Source organism: Lissotriton helveticus, chromosome 9 (assembly GCF_964261635.1).
Source record: "Lissotriton helveticus chromosome 9, aLisHel1.1, whole genome shotgun sequence".
Taxonomy (NCBI): Eukaryota; Metazoa; Chordata; class Amphibia; order Caudata; family Salamandridae; genus Lissotriton; species Lissotriton helveticus.
In genome coordinates this window covers 1,150,392,439-1,150,416,304 of record NC_136070.1, presented here as the reverse complement: position 1 = coordinate 1,150,416,304, position 23,866 = coordinate 1,150,392,439, and the positions used below count along the sequence as shown (strand labels likewise).

Genomic DNA, 23,866 nt, shown 5'->3' with positions numbered 1-23,866 from the left:
AGTGCTTGATGTATGAATCACACCAACACTAATGCTGGTATTCCTGTCTCTGCAACTGAATCATAATTTATAGCTCAGTGGTGACTCCCAATGTTAACTCAGTGCATTAAGTGAGGAGGATTCCCATTTCCCTTCGCCAAATCCAACATTTAGGCTGATTAGCAATATATGAATATCATGCAGTGCATCAACACTAATTTGTCTGATGGGGCAAAATAAAATTAAGAAAACCCTAAACCTTTTTAAATTTTGGAAAAATCATAGTTTTTTTAGATGTATTATTTTTTGGAAAGTAATATAAGATTTTTTGCATTACGCTGTGGAATAAGGGCATACATGCAGAGAGAGCAATGTGCAATTAAAAGGGAGTACAATAGCAAAGTCTCAATTATACACACTCAGCTTCTAGTCATCAAGTTTAAAAAAATCGTATTTCTTTGTTTCAGCTTCTCGTTCCCTACTGCCCTATCGCTGCCACAACCTCCAGACCCTCTTTTTCCTTATTGCTCCCCACTTCACCCTTCTATATGCCACAAACCCTCACCATTTCCTACAAAGGATCTGTGCCTTCAATGAATGATGCGACAGCAGTGGTTCCACTGAATTCACAGAATCACTGCTTGCTACAAGGAGATATCTGTGGTGTTGGTTCTCTGCCAGGGGAGTGGAGGCCATATCTTCTAAGGACTTAGTGAGCCAGCAGACTATAAATGAGCCTCTCAGATGATTAATTACATGGGGCCCGATTCACAGAACTAACTTAAGACAAAATCCTAAACTTACTACTTTTGGTATTCACAGAAGTTAGGATTTTGTCTTAAGTTTGTCTTAAGTCTGTCTTAAGTTTGTCTTAAGACAAATTTAAGACAAAATCCTAACTTCTGTGAATACCAAAAGTAGTAAGTTTAGGATTTTGTCTTAAGTTAGTTCTGTGAATCGGGCCCATGGAGTTTAAGGGTTTTTGCCACTGCCATGAGGAGAGGTGTAGACAGACAATTCAATCATACCAAATAACAAAATGTGTGGCATTCTGTGAGTGTCTTACTACATCTGAGTTACTGTAGACCTTCATTAACTCAAATCAAGCCCATCTTTACTGTCCCGCCAATTAAAATTAAGTCATGGTGGGCTAAAATATTTCATTTGCGCCTTTCTGCCGCATGATTTAAACAGAGGGGGGTGAATGGCGACACTGTAGGCCAAGAAGAGTTGTTTCTACACTGATTTGGATGCCTAACAGGAAGGAGTGTCTGTGGGAAGATATACCAACATAGTTAGCAGAGGGGGAAAGAGCAAAGTTGATGTGTCCAGTGTTATATAGAGATTTATATTAATTAACAGTGATTGCAATGCAGCTGTAGTATTTTACACCAGGTCGTTTGGTGCAGATGTTCATGTAGGTTGGTGAACTTTTTATGTTTAGGTAAGGAGCAGTTGTTCAGTAGCTCATCACTAATACCAGTTGCTCATTTATTAGGAGGATTTTCTTTTGTGCCAAGTGCAGCTCTTCATTATTAAAAAGTTGAAAAAACATAAACTTAGACCACGTGAAGTGTTTGCAGGAGTAGTGAGTAAGATATCTACTTGCTCAAATCCATGCAGTATCCCGGGCCCAGTGTGACAGTTGTGCCCTCACTGGCGGGTGTACTGAACGAATGCACCAGTGTCTATTTACATGACTAGACTACCCGGAAGTGAGACTCCAGGGGCTTTGAGATTGGGCGAGTGAGATTCCTACTGCCCCTTCTAGATCACAAACACAGTCACCTAAAAACAGAACTCGGGAGGGAAGGCGAAAAAAGCACTGTATTGACAGATACAAGTAATGAACTAAAGCAGGAAGTTAAGAAAACATATATGAGCCCGGAGATATACAAGAAACTGGGAAAGTAGAGGCCAATGCATTGAAATCAAAAAACAAAAGTAAAGATGAGTAATGAGTCCTGCTAGTGATAGGCAATAACTGACATGAACATGGGAGAGGAATGAAGGGGAATAAAAGAACAGAACTCCCAAATAAAAAAAATGAATGACCCTATACTGAACTTTTCTCATCACACTGGCCTGATTATCTCATTCCCCTTACAGCTCCACACTTTTAAATCCTTACTCCTGGTATCTGAATGATATGACTGTGACAGTTGTTGCTTCATATAAGGAGCATTTGCATTCTTATGTTAAGCGATTTACCATTCTTCACCATGATACAGCATGCACCACACATTCAAGTGGAGCTTGGCACTTTGAGTAATACTTGTTTTCTAAACCCATCGTCATTACACTGATTTTATTGACATTATAAAGACGAAAAGTTGAATTGGCATTGCTTTCTTTCGAATGTACAGCTATCTTCCAAAATATCTTCTTTCCTTGAAAATAGTCTTTTTCTTCCCTTATTTATTTTCTGACCAAATATTTCTGCAAATTTCTGTACCAAATCCCACATTTCCACTACAACCTTGGAAGGCTTAACTCGTAAAGCTTTTTCTATAAGTGGCAGTTTCTTACTGTAGACGCCCCTGTACTTAATCGTATGATTTATTCTGTGATAAAACATGTTTTACTCCTGGATCAAGACATAATTAGTTTGAAAATGAGTTGTGAGAAAGGCATGACAATAAACTACCACTTTGTAAATTGGGGCAATAGTGGATGAAAATGGAACTGGATGTTTCTGATTAATTGAGGGATTTGTGTACCATCAAATCATATGGATATACACAATAACACAAGTTTTCAATAGATGTAAGAGAAAATTTCCAATACACCGGCCAGCAGCCATGAATGATGAAAAGCAAACATTTTGACTAGATTGCGGATTTTGGGTGTGTATTTGAACCAGATCCTGACAATGAGACACAATAACTTGAAGGCATTTGAAGAACCTGATAGCCTCATAAATCATTTGACTAGAAGTTAAATGATATCGTGTAAAACATCAGAACTGATGACAGGCAAGATTGTTTTTCTGCAATGAAGTGGCTGTGCCCTGGAGCAGTATTGCTTTATATAGGGTTGTAACTCTGTGATAAACTGAAAACACGAGTAAGCAAGAAGTGACGGGGTGCAAAACAAATCCTGACTTCATGGCTGGGGCTCGGGGAGTTGCGCATTGGTGGAATAATAAAAGTATAATTAGATTAACATATGCAAAACAGTTTTAAACATTTGGCCTAGTGCATTAGTCATTACCCACTAAGCTTGGTCCTGTGAATGAGAAACAAATATAAGACGGTGTTCTGAAAAATATTTAAATGGACTTTATAGGCTCCTTTACAGAGACTTCCTTCTTACCCGAGGACAGGGGCAGGGACTTCAAAATGGGAGAAATGTGTCCTGTAATCGCTTATCTTCCATTAGCAGAGGTCCCTAAGAATACAATAGCTCAATGCCCTCTTTGGAAGGAGCAAGGAAACAGTAACTGGATTAGGGTCATGCCACACGATACCTTTTTTTAGACCATTTGCAGAAGCTTCATATATTCTTGTTTTTAGGTATTATGACAGTGGAGTTCATAGCGGTGGCATTGTGGTGCATCTCAGTCTATGCTGCCTGAAGAAGAGGAAGAGTCAGACCAGCAGCCCCTTTCTCTGACTGAAGCACAGATATCTATAGATGCCAAAATACCACAGAAGATCAAAGTAGGACATGGTATTTTAGTCTCTCACTTTGTAGGCTGATATTCCGTTTTCACACTCCTGATAATACAGTAGGGGTGTGCAAAATCGTAAACCTTTAAAAAGGTATATATAAAGAAATTCTATAAAATTTCACTGTGGGCATGAAATGTTGTTTGCACGTATCCTCTACAGTTTTTTTATGTGAGGGCGCACTTAGCATAAAACGATCTTGCGTGATACCAGCAGGAGACTTTCTCACAAAGAAAATATCTTCCAGCAAGATGTTTCCTGCAAGAAAATTGAGTAATGCAACGTTTTGAGAATGTCCTTAAATTTCACAGAATGCACAATTTGGGAAACTAATAAAGTTTTACCGGTTTTCCCAGGCCTACCTACCAGTTCCAGAATATAATGTGGTGCTGTCTAAGTAGCCATGAATGGCTGATGTTGACTGATATGGCATGGGGGCAGGTAATAACTAAATATATCTGTCACCCAGGATTATTGGTCTTAGGCTCCTCTTCTGTGTCAAAGAAGCTCCCAACTCTTTCCACATGCAGTCCTCCTAGATCTCTGGTGAAGAGGTTTCAGAATTATAGGATATCTAATCTCTAGTTTATCATCCCATCGCGTATAGCATGAGGTGTCATACCTCTGAGTGTGTGTACCAGGAAATATAAATCAGAGTACTGAAGATGGTTAAATATAGGCATGAGAGCACATTTGGTTCATGGTAGAACCATAAGGTCTACAACCTTTTAGCTGTTATACCGACCTATTGTTTACACTGAATGTGAGGTAATGCATCATTCAAGTGGATATTTGATTGTAAATGTTATCAAGGCTTTGTAGAGTATGCAGAGCATATATATATATTCACTGAAAAAACCATTACTGACATAAAACCAATGAAATTCCCACGTTATAGTTAGTTGGACTCACTATAACTCGCGCGCCCGCAATGCACTGCTGATGATGTCACATATTACATCATTCATGACATGGTTAGTGACATCACTGATGACGTCACTGATGACATCTCAAATGACATCACTGATGACATCACTGATGACATCATCCATGTGATAATACAATACACCTCCTCACACTGTAATCTAACACATTATACACCTAGTGTTAAATAGAAACTACCATTCTTGAAACCATTGACACAGTAAAACCACTTAACCACATATGCACTCACTGATTTCTAGGTCTACACACACATCCACTCATTCACCCATACAATCTTTCATACATACAGTCACTCATCAATACAAGACCAACATATACATTCATACACCAATACAGGGACTCACACACTGCCACTCATCCATTGAGTTACTCCTACACCTAGTCAGTTATGTAAAGAATCAATCACACTCCCATTTCCACAACTATACAGTTATACACACAAAACCTTGCTTATTTAAACATAGACTAACATATACTTACTGTGTTTTACAATCACTGATACAAGTACATATTGATAGATATAGTTACTTATGCAATCACAGGCTGTTAGATATAGTCATTTATATATGACAACTCTCACATGCAGCAGCTTACACAACAACAAACATAATGATGCACACATTCAGACAGTTTAGTCAGATACCCATGCATTCACTAAGACACATTTAATTACTCACTCATGCAGTCAGTCATGCACCTACTAAATCCTTCATCCAGACATTCATAGATACACTTACTCTTCAATATGTAAAACATATTTTAACTTTACAGAAACACACAGACACTGGATGATGTCATCAGTGATGTCATCAGTGATGTCATTTGAGATGTCATCAGTGATGTCATTTGAGATGTCATCAGTGACGTCATCAGTGATGTCACTAACCATGTCATGAATGATGTAATATGTGACATCATCAGCAGTGCATTGCGGGTGCGCGAGTTATAGTGAGTCCAACTAACTATAACGTGGGAATTTCATTGGTTTTATGTCAGTAAAATTTCCAGGTAACTATAACTGGTGTGAAACCTATGGTTTTTTCAGTGAATTTAATAGGTTTTTGTAAATGCTAATTCCTAACTATAACTGGTCTAAAACCTATGGTTTTTTCAGTGAATTTCAATGGTTTTTTAAAAACTAATTCCTAACTATAACGTTTGTGAAACCTATGGTTTTTTCAGTGAATTTCATAGTTTTTTTAAAAGCTAACTCCTTTGTATATCGACTTTGTAACCTAAGTTTATTTTTAGCTGTTTTTTACAACAATTAATTATATTTTTTTGTAAAAAAAATTATTTGTTCAATGTATATATATATTTTTTTTTTAATTCCTTGGTGCGCTCACAGGGCGCGCACCGGTGCGCTCACCCGAGAGCACACCCGGAAGCGCTATTTCCCCGTGCGTACAAAAAAAAACGCAAAACCTCATTTAGGCGCTCCGCGTAAGCGCCCCCGGAAGCGCATCCGAAAGCGCCCACGTTCGCGCCGCGTACGCGCCCCCGGAAGCGCTCCAGCGCGCGTAGCGTAAACGTAACAAGTCATATGACCTTGAAATAACTCTTTTCATTGGTTCCTAACTTTTTTTTTTTACAAAGACTGAAATCCCCACCCATTTCCTTCACTTCTTGTTTCACTTTTGTGAGTGCAAGACCTGCTTTTGGCACCTGTGTCATATTTACTTCTTTTATCATGGCTGCAAGAGCATCCAGCAGCAGTGATGAGACTGATGGTTTCATTGATGAGGAGGTTCCCGAACGAACTGTGAAGGAACATTTCATTTGGAAATTTTTCAAAATTCCAGAGGGGGAGAAGAAGGTAAATGCTCCAAAGGTGGAGTGTAAAATATGCCACACCATCTTATCGAGAGGAAATCCCAGAAAAAAATACAGCTTCGGGAACTGGACGATGATACGCCACGTGTCAAGGAAACATCCCGAGAACTATGCACGGGATAGTGTCAGGGCTCTGGCACGAGAGGCTCCCAGGGATGGTGGCTCTACTTCTACCGGTGGAGCAACATCTTCTGTGCGTCGGCGTGAGCAGGAGATGATCCCAAATATTCAGCCTGCTTTTAATCAGGCTATATTAAAATGCCGAAAATGTGACCATCTTCTTTGCTATGGGGAGCAAAGTGTCACACTCATGGTTCGAGCTCTCGAGAACCACCGCTGCCATACCCAGGCCTAATGTAAATTTTTTTTGGGCTCCTGTTGAGCTGTTTCCAGTTCCCTGTTTTTGTTTTTCTTAAAAAAAAGAAGAAAAACAAAAGTTCTTTTCAGAGCTACCTCCAATTCTCATCAAAGAGCTGTGTTCTTAAAAATAAGAAAAAGAACTGCCTCCAATGTATTAAAAAATGCTACATTTGTAAAGAAGTCTGTCGTTGTTTTTTCTCCAGGGTACGCTCCCCGGTACGCGCACCGTGGCGCGTACCGGGCGCTCCCCTCGCGAAAATCGATTTCTTTTTTTTTAATGCGCCGGGGCCCTTTTATGACCCCCACATCAAACCTAGGGGGTCAGGGGGGGTCTACCCTGCCCCCTTCTGGTTATTTCCCCCTTTGTTTTGGCACCTCTTGTGTCTCGATCCTACCGAGACACAAGATGGCGGCCACTCCGGTCTGTTTGGAATGTTGACAGACACCCGTGAACCAATCAGCTTTCCGCTCGCGTACTCGCGTTACGCGTACGGTACGCGCCCCGGTGCGCGTACCGGTGCGCGCTTATAGATATATATATTTTTTTTAACCTAAATTACTCAAAATTCACTGGAGCACATATCTTGAGACATAGAAAAGGCACATCGGGCTACCAGTCCCTACAATTTTGCCAAGTTTCGTGGAAATCCATTCAGCCGTTCGGGCTAAAAGTGAGTCCAACCGCCCTATGGAAATTAACGTGGGGAAAACACGTTTTGGGACCCCCTTTTATCTCAGCCCCCACTTAACAAATCCCCACGAAACTTTCAGAGAAGGAGCGGAGCGCAGCGAGGCAAATTTGAGGAAAATTACAGGCAGATTCCTCAATCGACGCCAGAGTTATTCCCAATAGAATGTTGCGGATTTCCTATGGAAAACAATCCTAACTATAACTACCTACTGGCGACCGCCAGAATAATTGTGTCTCACCTAACTAATGACGTGAAGTTAGTGGTTAGCATGTGAAGTGCCTCTTCCAGAGGCCACCTGTCTTTGGTAAAATTACCCATGTCCAGTAATCAAAGTTTGCGGAATGCTGCATAGATATACAAAGGACAAGAAGAAATGGGTCAATTGACCAGAATGCGGGGGACATTGTCAACAAGTGACACATTTCTCGCTGCACAAGAGCAGTTTCCTGATTGGTTCTAGCAAAAGTAGATTTTTCCATTGGAAGTGCTTTTGGAATTATGTAATGTTTTCGTTGTTTTAATACGAAACGATGTCTTCAGTTTGAAAGATCATAATAACAAACGTGTTCTCTAGTTTATCATTGTGAAGCTTATTCCTGTGTGAAATTATTCTAGACCGTCTATGCCTGTGTGATTCCACTAGTGAATCTTAGGGTCCATATTTGAAAAATGGGTACATTTTATGTGTGATGAGGGACATTGTTGCCATGGTAGAAAGTTAACTGTACGAAGTTTAGGCGTTCTCTTTGACATGTTGTCCATTTGCTACTTAAAGCCCCTTGCATTTGTCTGGGAGCTTATCTGGCAGAATTTTACTTTGCGGTTAAGCTCACATTACATCTAAAAGAAACATTTTGATTTTCCTGCATTTTGATTTTGATAAGCCTTTTGGATTGCTTTTTTGCATTTCTTCAAGATAAATGAATGTTACATTTTGAATTGAAAGCGTATGCTCCCCCAGCCGACCAAGGAGGGAATTACCTTTTTTCTGAGATTTCAGTTTTAAGTTTTCATTATAGGTTAGCTGTCATATTTTTGAACACTTTGACAGCCGTCTTCTTGTTTGACCCGCTATGAGTTTTCATGTGCTCATTGCCCAGCTGAAAAACGTGATCTATGTGAAGGAAGTGTGAGGCTAAGCAGCATTCTGAAATGTCAACACTATTTGATTTTTGCTTGTTTGAGGTTTCAATGAATGCCAGATCAGGGTTTTTGAGTGCTGCTTGTGTGGTGGTAGCAGACAGCTGGGTTCTACTGGCGAAAGGAAGGAAGATGTTTTGGTAAAAGTACAGAAGTTGTTTTGTCATATGGTGAGGTGGATGGTACAGGGGTTATCGCCCTGTATAGAAATTGTGAGTTATGGCATGGTGGTGGCAGAGGGCATGGTTTTTAGTAGACTGATATAGACTGATATCATGCTTTTGGAAATGGTCACATGGTAGTTGAAATTCCCTGTTGAGTTCATCCTGATTGTAGGAGGTGTAGTGGGGTTTCATGCTGTGTTGCTTTGGCTATAGCTTTGGTTCACTTGCAAGAAACGGGTAAAAACTGACGGATGCCCTTCTCATGTTATTCTTGGCACATAAGGGGGCATTGTGTAGTGTGGTTTTGGTGCCTGCTGTCACACAGGCGATTAGAGGTTCTTCCAGCACAAGAAATCCACGGTACATTCAGGGGTCACTACCTGTGGGATTTTTTTGTGTGGCCGCTATAGGTGTATGCTCAATAGGTTAATTGTGTTGACCCCTCCCACTTCAGGTAGGCTCAGTAAGGAAACATCCATTAAATTGCCAAATGGTCTGGGTGCTTTGTGGAAGACTAGAAGATTCATTAGTCCAGATATTCTCAATTAGCACAACACCCAACATCATTTTAAAATAGATTCAACCCTACAGCAGGTTACAAACATGAAATGGAAACCATATATTGTAAGGAACAACTTGGCTTATAAATGTTGCATTAGTATCCTAATGGTAACTTTATGCAGTACTCACAATAACACTGCATCTATATAGAGAGAAAGGGCAATTTGTGTTCCTGATACAGTCTCCATTTGTGTACCATATCTTCAACACTGTTGAAAATCAAACGGTGTACAACATATCAAGCTTATTAATCATGCTTGCTCCAGATCAATCTTCAAAATAAAAGGAGGATTTTGAATCCCATCTAATAATGATCGGGTAAGATAAAAAGGTAGGTGGACCTGTGCAGATGGGTTAGATATTGTTCCCCAATCACTGGGGGAATACATGGACAACACTCCATTGGTGTTTTGTTTTGTTGATTTTGTAAGAAAATGTAATGTACTTTGGACTGATATTATAGGTATCAATTGTAATATGGAATAATGTGAATGAAACACCAGCTATATCCTCATCAACTTATGTTTAACTTGCTGGGGGTATCTATTTTAAATTAACTTTGGATAAGAACAGAGATATCAAAAGATTGATAACATTGGCATGCTATTCGTAGGCTTTAGAGTAACTGATGGAGGAGTTGATTGAATTATGGAATTTGAGACTCTTTCTTTGCAATCTCACTTTAAATGTACTTTCAAATCAGCAGTGCATGAACTGAAATATCTAGCACAACAAGAGAAATTGCATATTTTTCAGATTCTCTTTGAAGCGCAACTCTTAGCCATGCATTAAATTAACACTATTATCATATAAGCCGAATAGTAATTTTGGCCAGAGCAAATGTGAAATATTGCGTTTACAGAGGCACTGTCCATGCATTAAATGAACAAAATGTTAACCAGGCAGAAGAATTAAATCAATCTAATGCCTAAGCCATACCATTTACAGCAGAGCTGATTAGAGTAGAACATCAATTTTTAGTTTGACAGACAGTGTCATACTGTAGTGGCCTAACCAATTTACAAAAATGTATTGTAACCAGTGTTGCTGAAGGTACACATTTTATATAGTTATTAACTACACACATATCATCCTCTGCACTTTAAAAGCTGAAGATATGGACAGTTTGTAATATTCAAGTGAATAAATGACAGCATTAAATCCATTATTTGCTGTTTTTATGCACAGAACAAAAAACTGCAATATCGTGCTAATGTCAATTCATGTTGAAATATATTTCATTTATGTTATATTTTGAGTTCCTAAAATAAAGTGAAAGATCTTGAAGAGAAAGAATCAAAATACGTACAAATGGAAACTGCAATGTGTCGATTGTTGCACAATGTTGGCCCAGAGTATACATGAATACCCTCTCTCCATGTACTCATATATAGGGAGGATCTTGCCTATGGAAGTTAAGATATCTTTCACACGCATGAGTTTCCCACGTTAGAACCAGTGGCTATTCACTAGCATTAGTTATTAAATGATGTTCCAGTTACATACTATAAGTGCCTGGGAAAGTAACTTTGCTACTGAGAGATTTTTTGCATTTTTATACTTATTCATTTATTTAGCCTGTAACACATACCGCAAATGGAGACCCGTGGTATTGAGTGGTGGCTGCTCCTAGGAAGCAGTAGCAGGGCGGGGGGGGGGGTTAAAGATTATTTTTTAAAACATCACTTGCCCACCAGCCGGCCGGCAGGCCAGCCGTCGCCTCTCTTCTGTCCTCTCTGTCCTCTTCCTAGCTTCTGTGCGAGCAGGAGGCACCCAGGCTCCCCTAAGCCAATCGCCACGCTGCAATGCAGCATTGTGATTGGTCTGAGAACCATGGTTCGGTGCTCAGATGGGGATTGAGAGCCTGGGCATGTTCTCCACCCAGGCTGTAATGCAGCCTGGATGGAGAAAATGCAAAGTGTGCATGACTGTTTGGCCGGACCGAAAGGGCCGGTCAAACATTCATGCGCACTTAGGAGGGTACCCACCACTCTTCTCCCATGCGCTGCAGAGCCCTAAAAAACTGCCTTAGCACGGAAGAATAAAATGATAATAACTGTGCATTATTATCGTTTTATTTTTCCATCTTTGCAGTGGGGCAACGCTCCGACGACTTAGCAGAGGAGCCCCCCCAGTGATATTAGGATAATGCAATGTTTGGTTAACCACCATTACTAAAATGCATTGCGTAAGTTCCGTTGTAAATACAGTGGAAGGGAATGCTAATAAAACATAAAAACAGTGATTTAATTATTCAGAGTCCTTGGTGTAAATATTTTCCTATATTGATTCCAGCACAGCAGTTTAAAACATTGAATATTCCGGATCTTAAAAAAGAAGTAGCTAAAAGTACATAAATGGTTGGTGAGGGATAATGAGACTGAATGAACTTTCATTCACCTTAAAAGATTCTTTGGGTTATAAATCTTGAAATGTCAATAAATACTGTTCCCTTGTCAGCGTTGCCATATTCAGGCCCTGGAGTCAGTCTACATTTGTCTCTGTACCCATATCAATATCCTTTTGTCAGTGTTGGTGCTCCTGTGGCAGTGAGCCTGTGACAGTGGTGGTGCCCACTTGTCAGGGGTCCAGTGACATTGCTGTCTTAGTTTTCTGGTGTCAGTGTGAGCTCCCCACCACCTCCGTCAGTGCACCAGCTTTAGAGTCCCACATGATAGCATTGTTTGTTTATTTTATTTTATGTAAACTTTGAAGCAGTAAGAAGATGGGTACCTTAGGGCAGATTTATTCAGCAGTTGATGTGCCCTTGTGCCATGCAGTGGGGCACAAGTGTGATGCAATTATAAAGTAAGATTTACCAACCCACTCAAGGTCACCTTGCATGGGTTGATAAATCTAGAGTAATGCAGTGCAGCGCAAATCTCTGCATTGTACTACTCTGTCTCAGGAAGGCATGTATGTTCCCACGCATTTTCCCATTTATTTTTGCACAGTCCTAGATTTACCATTACGGCTAGACCTGCAAATGTGTCAAAATGCTAAACCTCCCCAGGTGAGGCATATCGAGGAGAAATATTTGTATTTCACTTCGATACTTCCTCTTTCAATATTGCCTCAGAGGATTGTTTTTATGCATGATGGTGCCCCTTCCTGCACAAAAACAATTCTGTCTGCAATGCAGTCATCCTTGTACCACTGCACAAGGGTGCTTGGCTGGTGCTGGGCAGCAGATTGTGCGAGAAAAAGGAAAGGACAGGAATGCACGGTACAATGTTAAATGCAACACATTCCTGCTCTTTTCCTTTCATGCAGTGCAGCTCAACAAGATAGCTTGCTGCGCTGCACAGAAATCTCCCTACTCCTGAAGGACCTATTACCCGAGGTACTGTCACTCACAGAGACGTGGCTTACCCCCTGCTCAGACCCTGACATCATACAAGCCCTCCCCCAAGGTATAAATTAAACATATAGGGCCTCATTTTTGAGGCTGTGCGTCACTTTTACACCGCTGGTGCGTCACTTTTTGTGACGCACCAGTGGCGTAAACAATGCGCCTTGTTGCACCATATTTACAGGTAGATGCATCTCTTTGTAAACCCCTGCGTCACATTATACCTGCGCCAGGTAAAATGTATGCAAGGGGGGCGTATTGACGCAAGAAAGGGTCGTAGAAGTGACACAGTGAAATCTATAAGATTTCACTGGGCCACTTCTAGGATGCAAATTCGTCAATATCTTACGCCTGCCTCACAGCAGGCGTAAGACTGACGCAGGCCCTGTGAAAGGGTGCATTGCTGGAGTTGCGTCACTTTTGTGACACACTCCAGCAATGCGTCACTTTTGCGTCATACAGATACGTCAGAAATACTGATGTATCTGCAACTCCTTGCGCAATGATGCGTCATACTGTAAATATGACGCATCATTGGTGTCGCAAGGAGGGCGCAATGAAAAGTGACGCATTGCTGTTTTCACGCAGCGATTCGTCACTTTTCATAAATGAGGCCGATAGATAGAACATCCGGCAAAGGGGGCGGAAGTGCTATCAATCATAAGGACCAGCTGACCTGTCGACTACTGGGTAGTCCCTTATTAGACTGTGAGAATGTCCATTTTTCCATAGAATTCTCCCCCACACTCACCTTCTCAGGCCTCCTCATATATCGTCCACCCGGAACCCTGAACAAGTTCCCCCACTCATTAACAGAATCAGTAATTTCCATTGCTAGCAGCACAGCCAATTTCACCATCCTTGGAGACCTCAATCTCCACTTTGATAATCCATTGGACCATCACGCAACCGACTTAGCCTCAGATCTGGCGTCATACCAGCTATCTCAGAAGATACATCTAGCCACACATATTGAAGGGCACCTCCTGGATCAGATCTTTTCCAACCTAGCACATTTAAAAGCGATTGACCCCATCCACCTTCACTGGACCGATCATTTCTTAGTTCTTTTCCTGTGGTACCCGCCAAAAACGCTTCCCCTCCCCCCAATATTATCAGTGCCCACAAAAATTTGCCCCTGGTCAAAACGTTTGGTAGAAAAATTGACCCTTACTCTAGAAAACACTAGACCTACCTTCAATGATAGCCCTTCCACCCCTAATAGTGACTTTACCAACTGGATGGAAAACTCCCTAAATACTGTGCTCCCCAAAATATTGCTACAGGAGAAACCCGGTCCCAATAAACACACCTGGTTTACGCCCAAGCTTCGTCTGATGAAACAAAACGCAAAAAGACTGGAAAGAACTTGTAGGAAAGACTTGCTGCTGGGAAAAAAGCAGAATATAGGTCAGATATAGCAACCTATAAAGCTGAGATAAAGACTGCCCAGGCCACCTATTATGAGCAAAAACTATCACATTCTATCAACCCCTCCAGGGAATCATTCCTCATCATTAAACAGTTATTACAACTTCCAGATACCCAAACTGTGCCAGATCCATCAGGTGAATTCTGCAATAAAATAGCATATTTGTTCCAGTCTAAAATCCAAAACATTCTGAAGCACATCCCTTTTCCTGATTCTCCTCCTTTACCCCAAAGCAGAGACTTGGCACATAATGAAAACCACCCTGGCTTAGAAATATTCACCCCTCTCACCCAGGAATCTCTCCTTCCTATACTATCAGCTGTTAAAAGTGGGTCTCCTACTGACCCTGCATCACTTAACATCCTTAAAAACGTTTTACCCGCCATCACTCCTTTCATTACTCACTCATTAGCAGCTGGCTCAGTCCCTGCACAATGGAAAAACGCTCTGGTCAAGGCTCTTTTAAAAAAACCTCACCTTGACCCTTCGGAACTGGGCAACTATCGTCCCATCTCGCTTCTTCCCTGTATCAGTAAGCTGGCAGAAAAACACGTTAACAACTCCCTATCAGCGTTCCTGGAATCTCAAGGTCACCTTCACTCTTCCCAGACTGGTTTTTGGCCCCACCAGGTTACCAAAACTGCCCTCCTCTCAGTGGTGGAGAAGGCCAGGAAAATCACCAATCAGGGAGGGTCCTCTGCCATTATACTCCTTGATCTCAGTGCAGCCTTCGACACTGTGAACCACTATATTCTGGTTCACCGTCTCAAGAAGGCTGGAGTCTCAGGAATAGCTCTTGCATGGCTGCAGTCCTTCCTAGAAAATAGACACTTTCAAGTTTTTAAGGGAGATATTCTCCCCAAACCCCTCTCCCTAAAATGTGGAGTTCCTCAGGGTTCCTCCCTGAGCCCCACACTCTTTAATGTGTACATGGCCCCGTTGGCGGATATTGTATCCCCCTTTGGGGATCATATTGTCACAATGCAGCTGGTTGTAGAACTAAATCAGGCAAAGCACTCTCCCATCGACCTCCACTCCTACCTTAAGGAAGTCACTAACTGGATGCGTCTCTCCCATCTGAAGCTGAACGGTGACACAACCGAACTGATGGTGTTAGGCAACCAGCTGAGTTTCAAATCAAATACCATGTGGCCAGCTTGTATGGGCCCAGCCCCTATCCCCACAACTCAAATAAAGAGTTTGGGAATATGGCATGACCACGAACTTTCATTCAAAACCCAAGCACGCAAGACCTCTGCAGCATGCTATGGCATTCTCAGGACAACCCGGAAAATCCTCCCTTTGCTACCCAATCATACCAAAAAACTTCTGATCCAGGCCCTGGTTCTGTCCAGATTGTATCTCGCCAAATCTCTCTATCTGGGTGCCCCTACTTCTGTTATCAATAAGCTTCAGGTTGGGCAGAACTCAGCGGCGCGACTGCTCACCAGTATGAGCCGCCGATATTCAGCCAAACCCGCCTTCCGTTCCCTCTACGGGCTCCCGGTACAGGAGAGAATCCATTTTAAGGCCTTATATATTGCCCACAAATCCCTGAAGGGAACTGGTCCGCTCCTTATCAAGGACCTAGTCAGACCCTATAAGGCCTCTAGATGTCTCCGATCGGATGACCTCTATCTGGCGACGGTTCCTAGAATCAAAAGGTCTAGATCAGGGGGGGCGCCTTTTTTCATACAACTCCTCCAAGCACTGGAATTCACTTCCTCTAGCCCTTAGGAAAGAACCCAACCACCTGGTCTTTCGGAAATAGTTGAAAACTTGGCTCTTTCCCTTTCCCTGAGTACCACCCCCTCCCCTTATCGCAGTCCTGCTGCAGCGCTCGGATGCCTCTGGGTAGCCATGCGCTATATAAGAATCTTTTCATTCATTTATTCATTCAATGAAAGTTTGATAAATGAGGCCATTTGTGTTTGAAGATGAAGATGGAAAGTTCTGGTTATCTAAAATCGACCAGGGCTAATAAGTAGTTTAGTAGATCGGGCTTTGCATCAGAAAACATGGATGCTTGTGCTATAATGCAAAAATATCACCTATGTAAGTAGCACCTGTGTAATGCCCCCTTGATGAACCCTGGCAAAAAGTGCAAATTGCTGCTATAAAAAGCACCTTTCCAGCACAAAAAAACATCTTCACAGGAATACTTAAAAAAATAATCCCCTTCTAAGAAGTTGTGCCACTTTACATGACATTAGAAAACTCTGCCCCAATATTTTGCCTAGAGAGAAACTTCAGAAAAGAGAGATTTGCGCACATCCTCATTTTCCCTGACTACATGAGGCAGGTACAGCAACAGCGGCAATCATTTATGGCAGCAGTGGCCCACTTGAGAGACCTCAAACTTCCCTATGCTCTCCTATTCCCTGCCTGCCTATGGGTGGTTTACCGCTCCCGCACGCACTTCTTCTATACTCCGGAGGAAGTATTCAAATGGACTGATGAGACGGTGCGGGTGAGGGTGCACCCACCACCAGGAAGAGAATCTGATTCTTGTTCAAGCGAGATGGCCAGGAGCTAAAAGGCAACGGATGGTCATGGTCTCGGCGGTGCTCCCAATCCTGTGGTGCCTCCTCTCGGGGAGGTTCTATACAGGGATGGCAACATTTGGCGGATTGATGTGTGGATCCACTGGGAGCTGTAGAGCTTCAGACTACTGAATGTTCATCGGAGTTCATCGGAGAGACTATGATTTGGGCCGGATTCTTGGCCTGGCCCAAGCTGGCGGGGGACATGCCCAGGGGGCAGGGGGCAGTGAGTTGGGGATCCATTGGTCAAGGCAGCTCCTGTTTACCCATTGGGGTTCGAGCTCAGCCTTGCCATGACAGATGTTTCAATGTTTTTGATGTGTAGAGTGGGGGGTTTGTTGGGTGGGAGTTGTTTATGTTTGCAGATCGCACGCTCGCTAGAAGTCCACTACTCTTCACATTTGTACCGAAAAGTCCCCATGTTGGCCACAGTGGTAGATGTCCGTCCCGATGGCTGATGCATCCCATAGGGGGCGGGAGATCCCAGGTACCCTCTGCATAGTTAGTTAGAATGTCTGTGGTGCTCTGGATAAAATTAAATGCGAACCATATTGCACCAAGCGAAACGGACTGGGGCTGATATACTTCTGTTGCAGGAAACACACCTCATGGGCATGAAGGTCCTCTGTCTTCAGCGTTATGGGTTTCCTCAGGTTTTTCATTCTGGTTTCACGAGGGGTTCACGGGGTCGCTATACTGATACACCGCAGAGTCCCCTGTGTTCACGATAAACAATGGACAGACACGCACGGGCACTATCTGTTTATTCGGGGCAAGATCGGTGCAGATCCCTTGGTGCTAGGTAGTGTCTATGCTCCCCCCTGCAATGGAATCTAGTGGAGCGACTTATGACCTTGTGGGAGGGTATGATACACTATCTGTGGTTGGTGGGGACTGGAATGACGTCATGGAGATGCCCAGAGATCGATGGCGGGCTGGGGGAGGTCCAGAGAGTGGTTGCCCCACAAGATTGCACTCCTTAGTGAAGGGACTTGATTGGGTTGATACATGGCGACGTCTCCACGGCGATCGCCGGGAATTCACCTACCTATACGCGGTCCACGATTCCTATTCCAGACTCGTAAAAGGTAACTCAGACACCCCATTGCGGAGTCTGCGTGCAGCTTTTTAACTGCCATGTCTACTTGGCCAGTGCAAACACTTGCCAGTCCATCATCTTCCCTTTTCTTAGATGTCAGCCACTCCTAAGGTAGGTCCAAGGTACCCCTGTGGGCCTGGTGTAGTGTATGTGAAACATAGGACATGCCCTGGTGTGTGTTGCATGTCCTGGTAGTGAATTACGGCCAATTTCGTTTTTCCCTATTGCAAGGCTACCTGTTCCCCCATAGGACAGAATGGGGAGTTTGTTTATAACATCTTATAAATATAACTGGTCCGGGGAATTGGGTAGGAAAAAAAAGGTTAGCATGCCTGAACCCAGAATCTAAAGATCATTCTTTTAGCGAAGGTGATTTTTACATTCTGTGTTTGAAAATACCACTTTTAGAAAGTAGGTATTTTCTTGCGCAGTCATCCCCTGTGCCTCTGCTGGAATGTGGGGCAGAGCAGAAACCTTTGAAATGATAACACTGTTAGTTAACTATCTCATTAGCATGCTACCTAGGACACGTTCAGAAGATATCTTAAGTAAGATAAATAGGTCCTTTAATAACTTCCTACGGCAAGGGAAGAAACCTAGAATATCGCTGATGAAACGTAAACTAGCCAAAGAAAAAGGAGGTCTCAACCTACCTATCTTCAGATATTACCAAACTGCTTATCTCTGTAAGCAAGGTGCCAATTGGTTCATTAATAACCCGACATATCAGCCTCCATGGGAGGCAATAAAAAAGTCCCTCATTAAGAACTTACCGCTTGCAGCTCTCCCAACTATGCACACATCAAATCTACCACACTCCAGAAATATTATACAAAAGACAAAGAAAGTCCCCAATGTACTCCCCCCCCCCCCCCGGGCAGGGTGCAGTGTATGTAAAAGGTAGGACATGTACTGGAGTGTGTAACATGTCCTGATAGTGAAATACTACCAATTTCGTTTTTCACTATTGAAAGGCTATCTTGCCCCATAGGAGAGAATGGAGAATGCCTTGTAACATTTTATAAGCATATCTTTCCATAGGGATAAGATCGACAAATTGAGTTTAGTATCCCTGAACTCAGGATTTAATAACACATCTTTTAGTAAAGATGGTTTTTAAATTATGTGTTTAAAAATACCACTTTTTAGAAAGTGGCTATTTTCTTGTTCAGCCGTCCTGTGTAGCTCTGCCTGTTTCTGGATTGACTGTCAGGCTTTGGAGTGACATGAGCTGGGGAGGTGCAGTGGCTCCAGGAGTCTGGATGAGTCAACACTAGGCTGAATAGGCCTGATCTGCATTTGGAGTGGTGGGAGGAGTAGCACCTGTACCTGAATAGGGCTATGCCTGCCTTCCACAATGCTGGCTCTGCCCCCCTGTGGTGTGTCTGGAGCCAAGGCTCACACTGACAATAAATGTTGTTGTACACTTGCAGAGTACTCCCCAGAACTGGTTTGAACTGGGCTCAGAGCCCCTTGCACAAAGTGAACAACGTCATTTTGGGGAATCAGTATCAGACCCCAACCCCCAGACTTTAGATCATTCCTGGAATTCAAGAGCAGCCTTTGCCAAGGAGAAGAGCTGGAAAGACTGAGGAGAAGTACAGCCAGAGGCTGTGTGTCTGGGGTTGACCTGCAGTTGCTGTTCCTCAAATTAAAAGTGCAGATTATGAAAAAATCTCTTGCTCCTAAAGCAACGTGACTCCCTAATTTACTGGGTCGCCAGTCCAGAGCAGGCCACATGGTCTCAGGCATATGCAAGCTCCTTCTGCTTAATCAAAATAGGAATCCCGCCCATAACCAGCTAAAATGGGAACTGGAACTAAAAGCAAGTAACATTGTTTTGGACTGGGGAATCATTAACAAAACCCTTTCTCAAATAAAATATCGCCAGTCGTCTCCCAGACAAAATATATGATTATTAATAAAGCGTATTGGACACCCTCTAGACTTTGTAAAGTCAGCCGCACCCAAACTTCCAACTGCTGGAATTGAGAACAACACAAAGGCAACCTATCTCACATGCTATTTGAATGTCCTGTCCTTCAAACTTACTGGAACAAAATCTTTGACTGCATTAAATGCACCTTTAACATTGCCCCCACCAAAGAATTCTCATACATTCTTCTAGGCCCACTAGACTCTGAGCTAAAGAATGACAATGATCACCAACAATTAGATCTCTTGCTTACCTTGGCCTTTAAAGTGATTCCTAACAATTGGAAAAGCTTTAAGACAATATCATTCCGAATGTGCCAAGATTGGATCACCTTCTTTAGAGGAGCTGACAATGTAGCATTACAACTTTCCCAATGGCGTTCCCCTCGTAGACCAATTTGGGACTCACTGGATATCAAATTGTTAGTTTACGAACCCCTGTGAAATCAGTAACAGGAGCAAGGACCACTACCTCTGCTAATATTCACTTTCACAATTGGGTATACTTAGTCATCCACTCAAACCCGACACGCTTCCCTGCACTTCACATATCTCTTATTTCCTAAAGTTTGCTGTAGTTTTATTCTCCTCTGTGCAAGGTATCCTGCACAGTCTTCCCTCCTCCCCTACTCTGTATCCCAAAGTCTGGAGCATTGTAATGCTCTGCTTGTACATGTATTTCTTTTTACCACTGTATTACTGTATGTATATGTGTGTTCTCTCCTACTTTATGAAAATTCAATAAACTAATTTGAATTTTAAAAAATGAAAAGAGAAAGAGGAGAGCAACATGGCAAAAAGCTTGCCTCGTAGAAAATATCAATTCTTTCTAAGTTCAATTTGACGTAGCAAGAAAGAAAAGACATGAAGGCCTGTAGTCTCTTGATAAAACTAGGAACAAAGAGGAGTTAGGTGACATCTACCTAGGTAAAGAGTGCAAATCTGAAAGATAAAAAAGGCATGAAGGAGGGCAGTATAAATATGGCACATCAATGGCAGAAACAACTGATAACACCTGCTGTTTCTGACAAGTTAATGTCCAAAAGTTGTTTCTAATTAAAGGAAGAAACACTGCCTGAAGTGTGTCCCTCAGATACCATCTGAACCATATTGTTGGTACATTGTTGTATGGTTTTACTTGAAGTTTCTCAGAGGAATCCTAATGGATATTTTGCAGTTAATTCACTAGGAATTTAAAATATAGAACCTTAAAATATGAATTCCTGCAGGACAAATTCTGTAAGAATTCAGATGCTGTGGTTTCCTAACATATATATGTGCAAACAGAGGAAATTTATTGCATGATTTGTCATTTGTCTCACACTTAAACAGTTTAGTTTTTGTTTCTTTAATAAAGCCATGCTGTCACTTTATTTTCAGACGTGAGGTTTATTCAGGCAAAGCTTTAGATACCATCTGGTACGGCAATAGTACATAGTCCTCTGAAAAAGATCACATTGCCATAAAACCTACCTCTGTATTATAAAGGACTGTAAAATAAACAGGGCCCTCTTAATATACCTATGTTCTTACTGATCTGTCATGTCAAATTTGAAATAATTAAATATAGTGTAGGAGGAGAAAATATTAAAGCAACATCTGAGTTATGTTCCTCAGTTTATGAAAGTACACTGATAATGTCCTGTTTCCATAAATGAAACCTAATAATCTTCCTTATGCGTCTGCTCCCGCTTTGGCATCCTCCTCTCCATAATACCAGAATAATCTGCAGTCCAAATATAATTTAGAAAGAAACCCTCATAAACCTTGACCTGTTTTCCCCAAATGCTTGTCCAGGTATGCGACCTTTATGAACTGTGATTGATTAAAGATGGAACCGTGCATAGCTAATTAGAGATAAGATGCATAATCATTCTTACTTGTTTAAAACAATTAGAGTGCTATTTTGGGAATTCAGTAATTATCCACTTTTTTATTTTTGTAAACAGAATTCATGTGCAGATAAATTATTAATACTATTTACTTGCTCAGGATTAATTATCTGTAATGTATGTTATTTTTTATAGTATAACGAAGAACTGCAGTACGTTGAACCATGTCTTAACGGAACGTTAGTGCAAGCAGACCGGAACAACAAAGAGGTAAGGATATGGGCCATTTGGTTGATTATTTGTTTGCATACAAATCAAAATTAGGAGACAATATAACATGCACCACCTCCTAAATGTGCCTTCCAGATGTTTTTTAAGATTTTTCGTTTTGCTGATCATGACAGAAAAATATGATCTGCATTAGAACAAAGAAAAGATTTAATTGGCTTTGATTTACTGTTAGATGAAGAGGAGAATGGCCAATATACATCCTCTCGTCCCCATTCAAAAAGGTATTTTCAACCTTAACATCACATTTATGGTCAAAGTTCCTCCATTTAAGACTGCTAGGAGTTCACTAAAGGATTTCTGGCAAACGTACATTTTTTTTTGCTTCAAATTTCTCCGTCACTAGAGCGGATAAAACTTCAGTTCTAAATCAGTTTACAGAATAAGTTGGGAGTATTCCAAGGTATGGAAGTTGGGGAACTTCCTCAAACATGTACCTTTGTGGGAATCTGCATACTCTCTTGTGATTTTCTTGTCTTTCTGAAAATGTAAAAGATCTACTCCAACCAAAGACTGGAGTAAATTTCCATGTAGGATTGGAAGAGGAACGAATCACCACCAGTTTTTTGGTGATGTGGGAGAAGGAATTTCTCCATGGACATTGGTGTTTTCCCCGTGGAGAAAAAAAATACATTTGCTCTATTTACCTATTGTATCCCATGAGAGATACTGCATTCCAATCCCAAAAGTACCCACAGAAACCTAGGTCTTACTATCAGAAATGTTGGTGGGTTGCAAAACGTAGTAGATCTGCACCCTTTTGTAGGCATACTTCTACAGGATGCACATTTACTACTTTGTACGTGAATAGGCTAGTGTATTTTATTTATTATGACATGAGTCCCGAGAGACAGTCAAGGCTGTTTCTAAACCAGACCTAAAAATAAAAACATAAGTTTCATGGTTATTTTGCTGTATTCCTTTTCTATGTATTGGGTATCATAAAAAGGTCTAAAAGCACATGAAGGTCATAGGCTTTAAAATGGGCAGGAAATATTGTTTTGTCAATACCACTGTTGGTGATACTTTATGGGGGCATGCATTCTAGATCTTTTCTCTCTCTTTACAGCTTTTGCTTTAGGTTGCTTTCAATAAACATTATGTTCTTTTCACCAAGTCTTCGGAAGCACCTTTGAAACTCCCTTCCCCAGACCACCAGAGAAGGGGTCGTGGTTGCTTCCAAGTTAGGACAATGTCCCTCTTAGCCACTAAGGAGGTCACCCTTATAAAGATTATTTTGGCTCTTGCCCCGCCCCCCCCAAGCTGCCTCCAGGAGACCCAGCAGGGCCATCTGGGGACTCAAGTCTATATGGCTCACCACCTCAGAGATCTCGTGTCCCATGTCATTCCAGAAAGATGACAGGGTCGGGCAGGACCAGACCACATGAAAGAAGTCAGTGGTAGGGAAGGAACTTCTTGAGGATGTGGTCTGTGCACAAGGTCCATCTGCTACAGCAGCTGGTGGTCAAATATGTCATGTGAATATAATTCATTTGGGTCATCCAAAATCGCGAGGAGATGGCCAATTCGCTCGAGCCAAGCATGCCTCTCTCCACACATCATCATTCAACTTGCCTACCAAGCCCTCCCATCTGCATGTGAGAATGAGGAAGTGATCTGGCTCAGAATCCTTACACCTTCCAATGCCTAAATTCTCCTGGCCACTCTTCATTGCTCCTCCTGATCTAATTGACCGCAGCACTTAATTCAGTCTTTTCTAAGAGTCTTTCCTCAACTCCATCACTGACATCACCCTCGACTGCACCCATCTATCCATTATGTGTTAACTCAATAGTCGGTCTGACAAATCCAAACCACTCCAAACTATTTCCATCATGAAGCCCCTAAACTTTATCAAAGGGCATCTGGTCTCCGTCCATTTGTTCTCAACCACGCACACTTTTACACCATCTCACAATCTTATCACTACACTAGAGCCTATATTATCACCTCGAGCCACAACAACAATTTCTACTTCTCCTTGACACATTCATGACAATCTTCTCAAACAATAAGACACTTTTGACACCTTGAAAGGAA

The 23,866-nt window shown here is 41.9% G+C and overlaps 1 protein-coding gene across 1 annotated transcript in view; it reads left to right on the top strand.

Moving 5' to 3' along the window:
• CACNA2D3 (calcium voltage-gated channel auxiliary subunit alpha2delta 3) overlaps nucleotides 1-23,866 on the top strand; it is a 2,522,256-nt gene that overhangs the window by 1,004,914 nt on the left and 1,493,476 nt on the right. Inside the window, exon 9 of the mRNA XM_078662383.1 lies at nucleotides 21,734-21,808. Within this exon, the coding sequence (XP_078518509.1) occupies nucleotides 21,734-21,808 (75 nt within the window). The remainder of the gene's footprint in view (nucleotides 1-21,733; nucleotides 21,809-23,866) is intronic.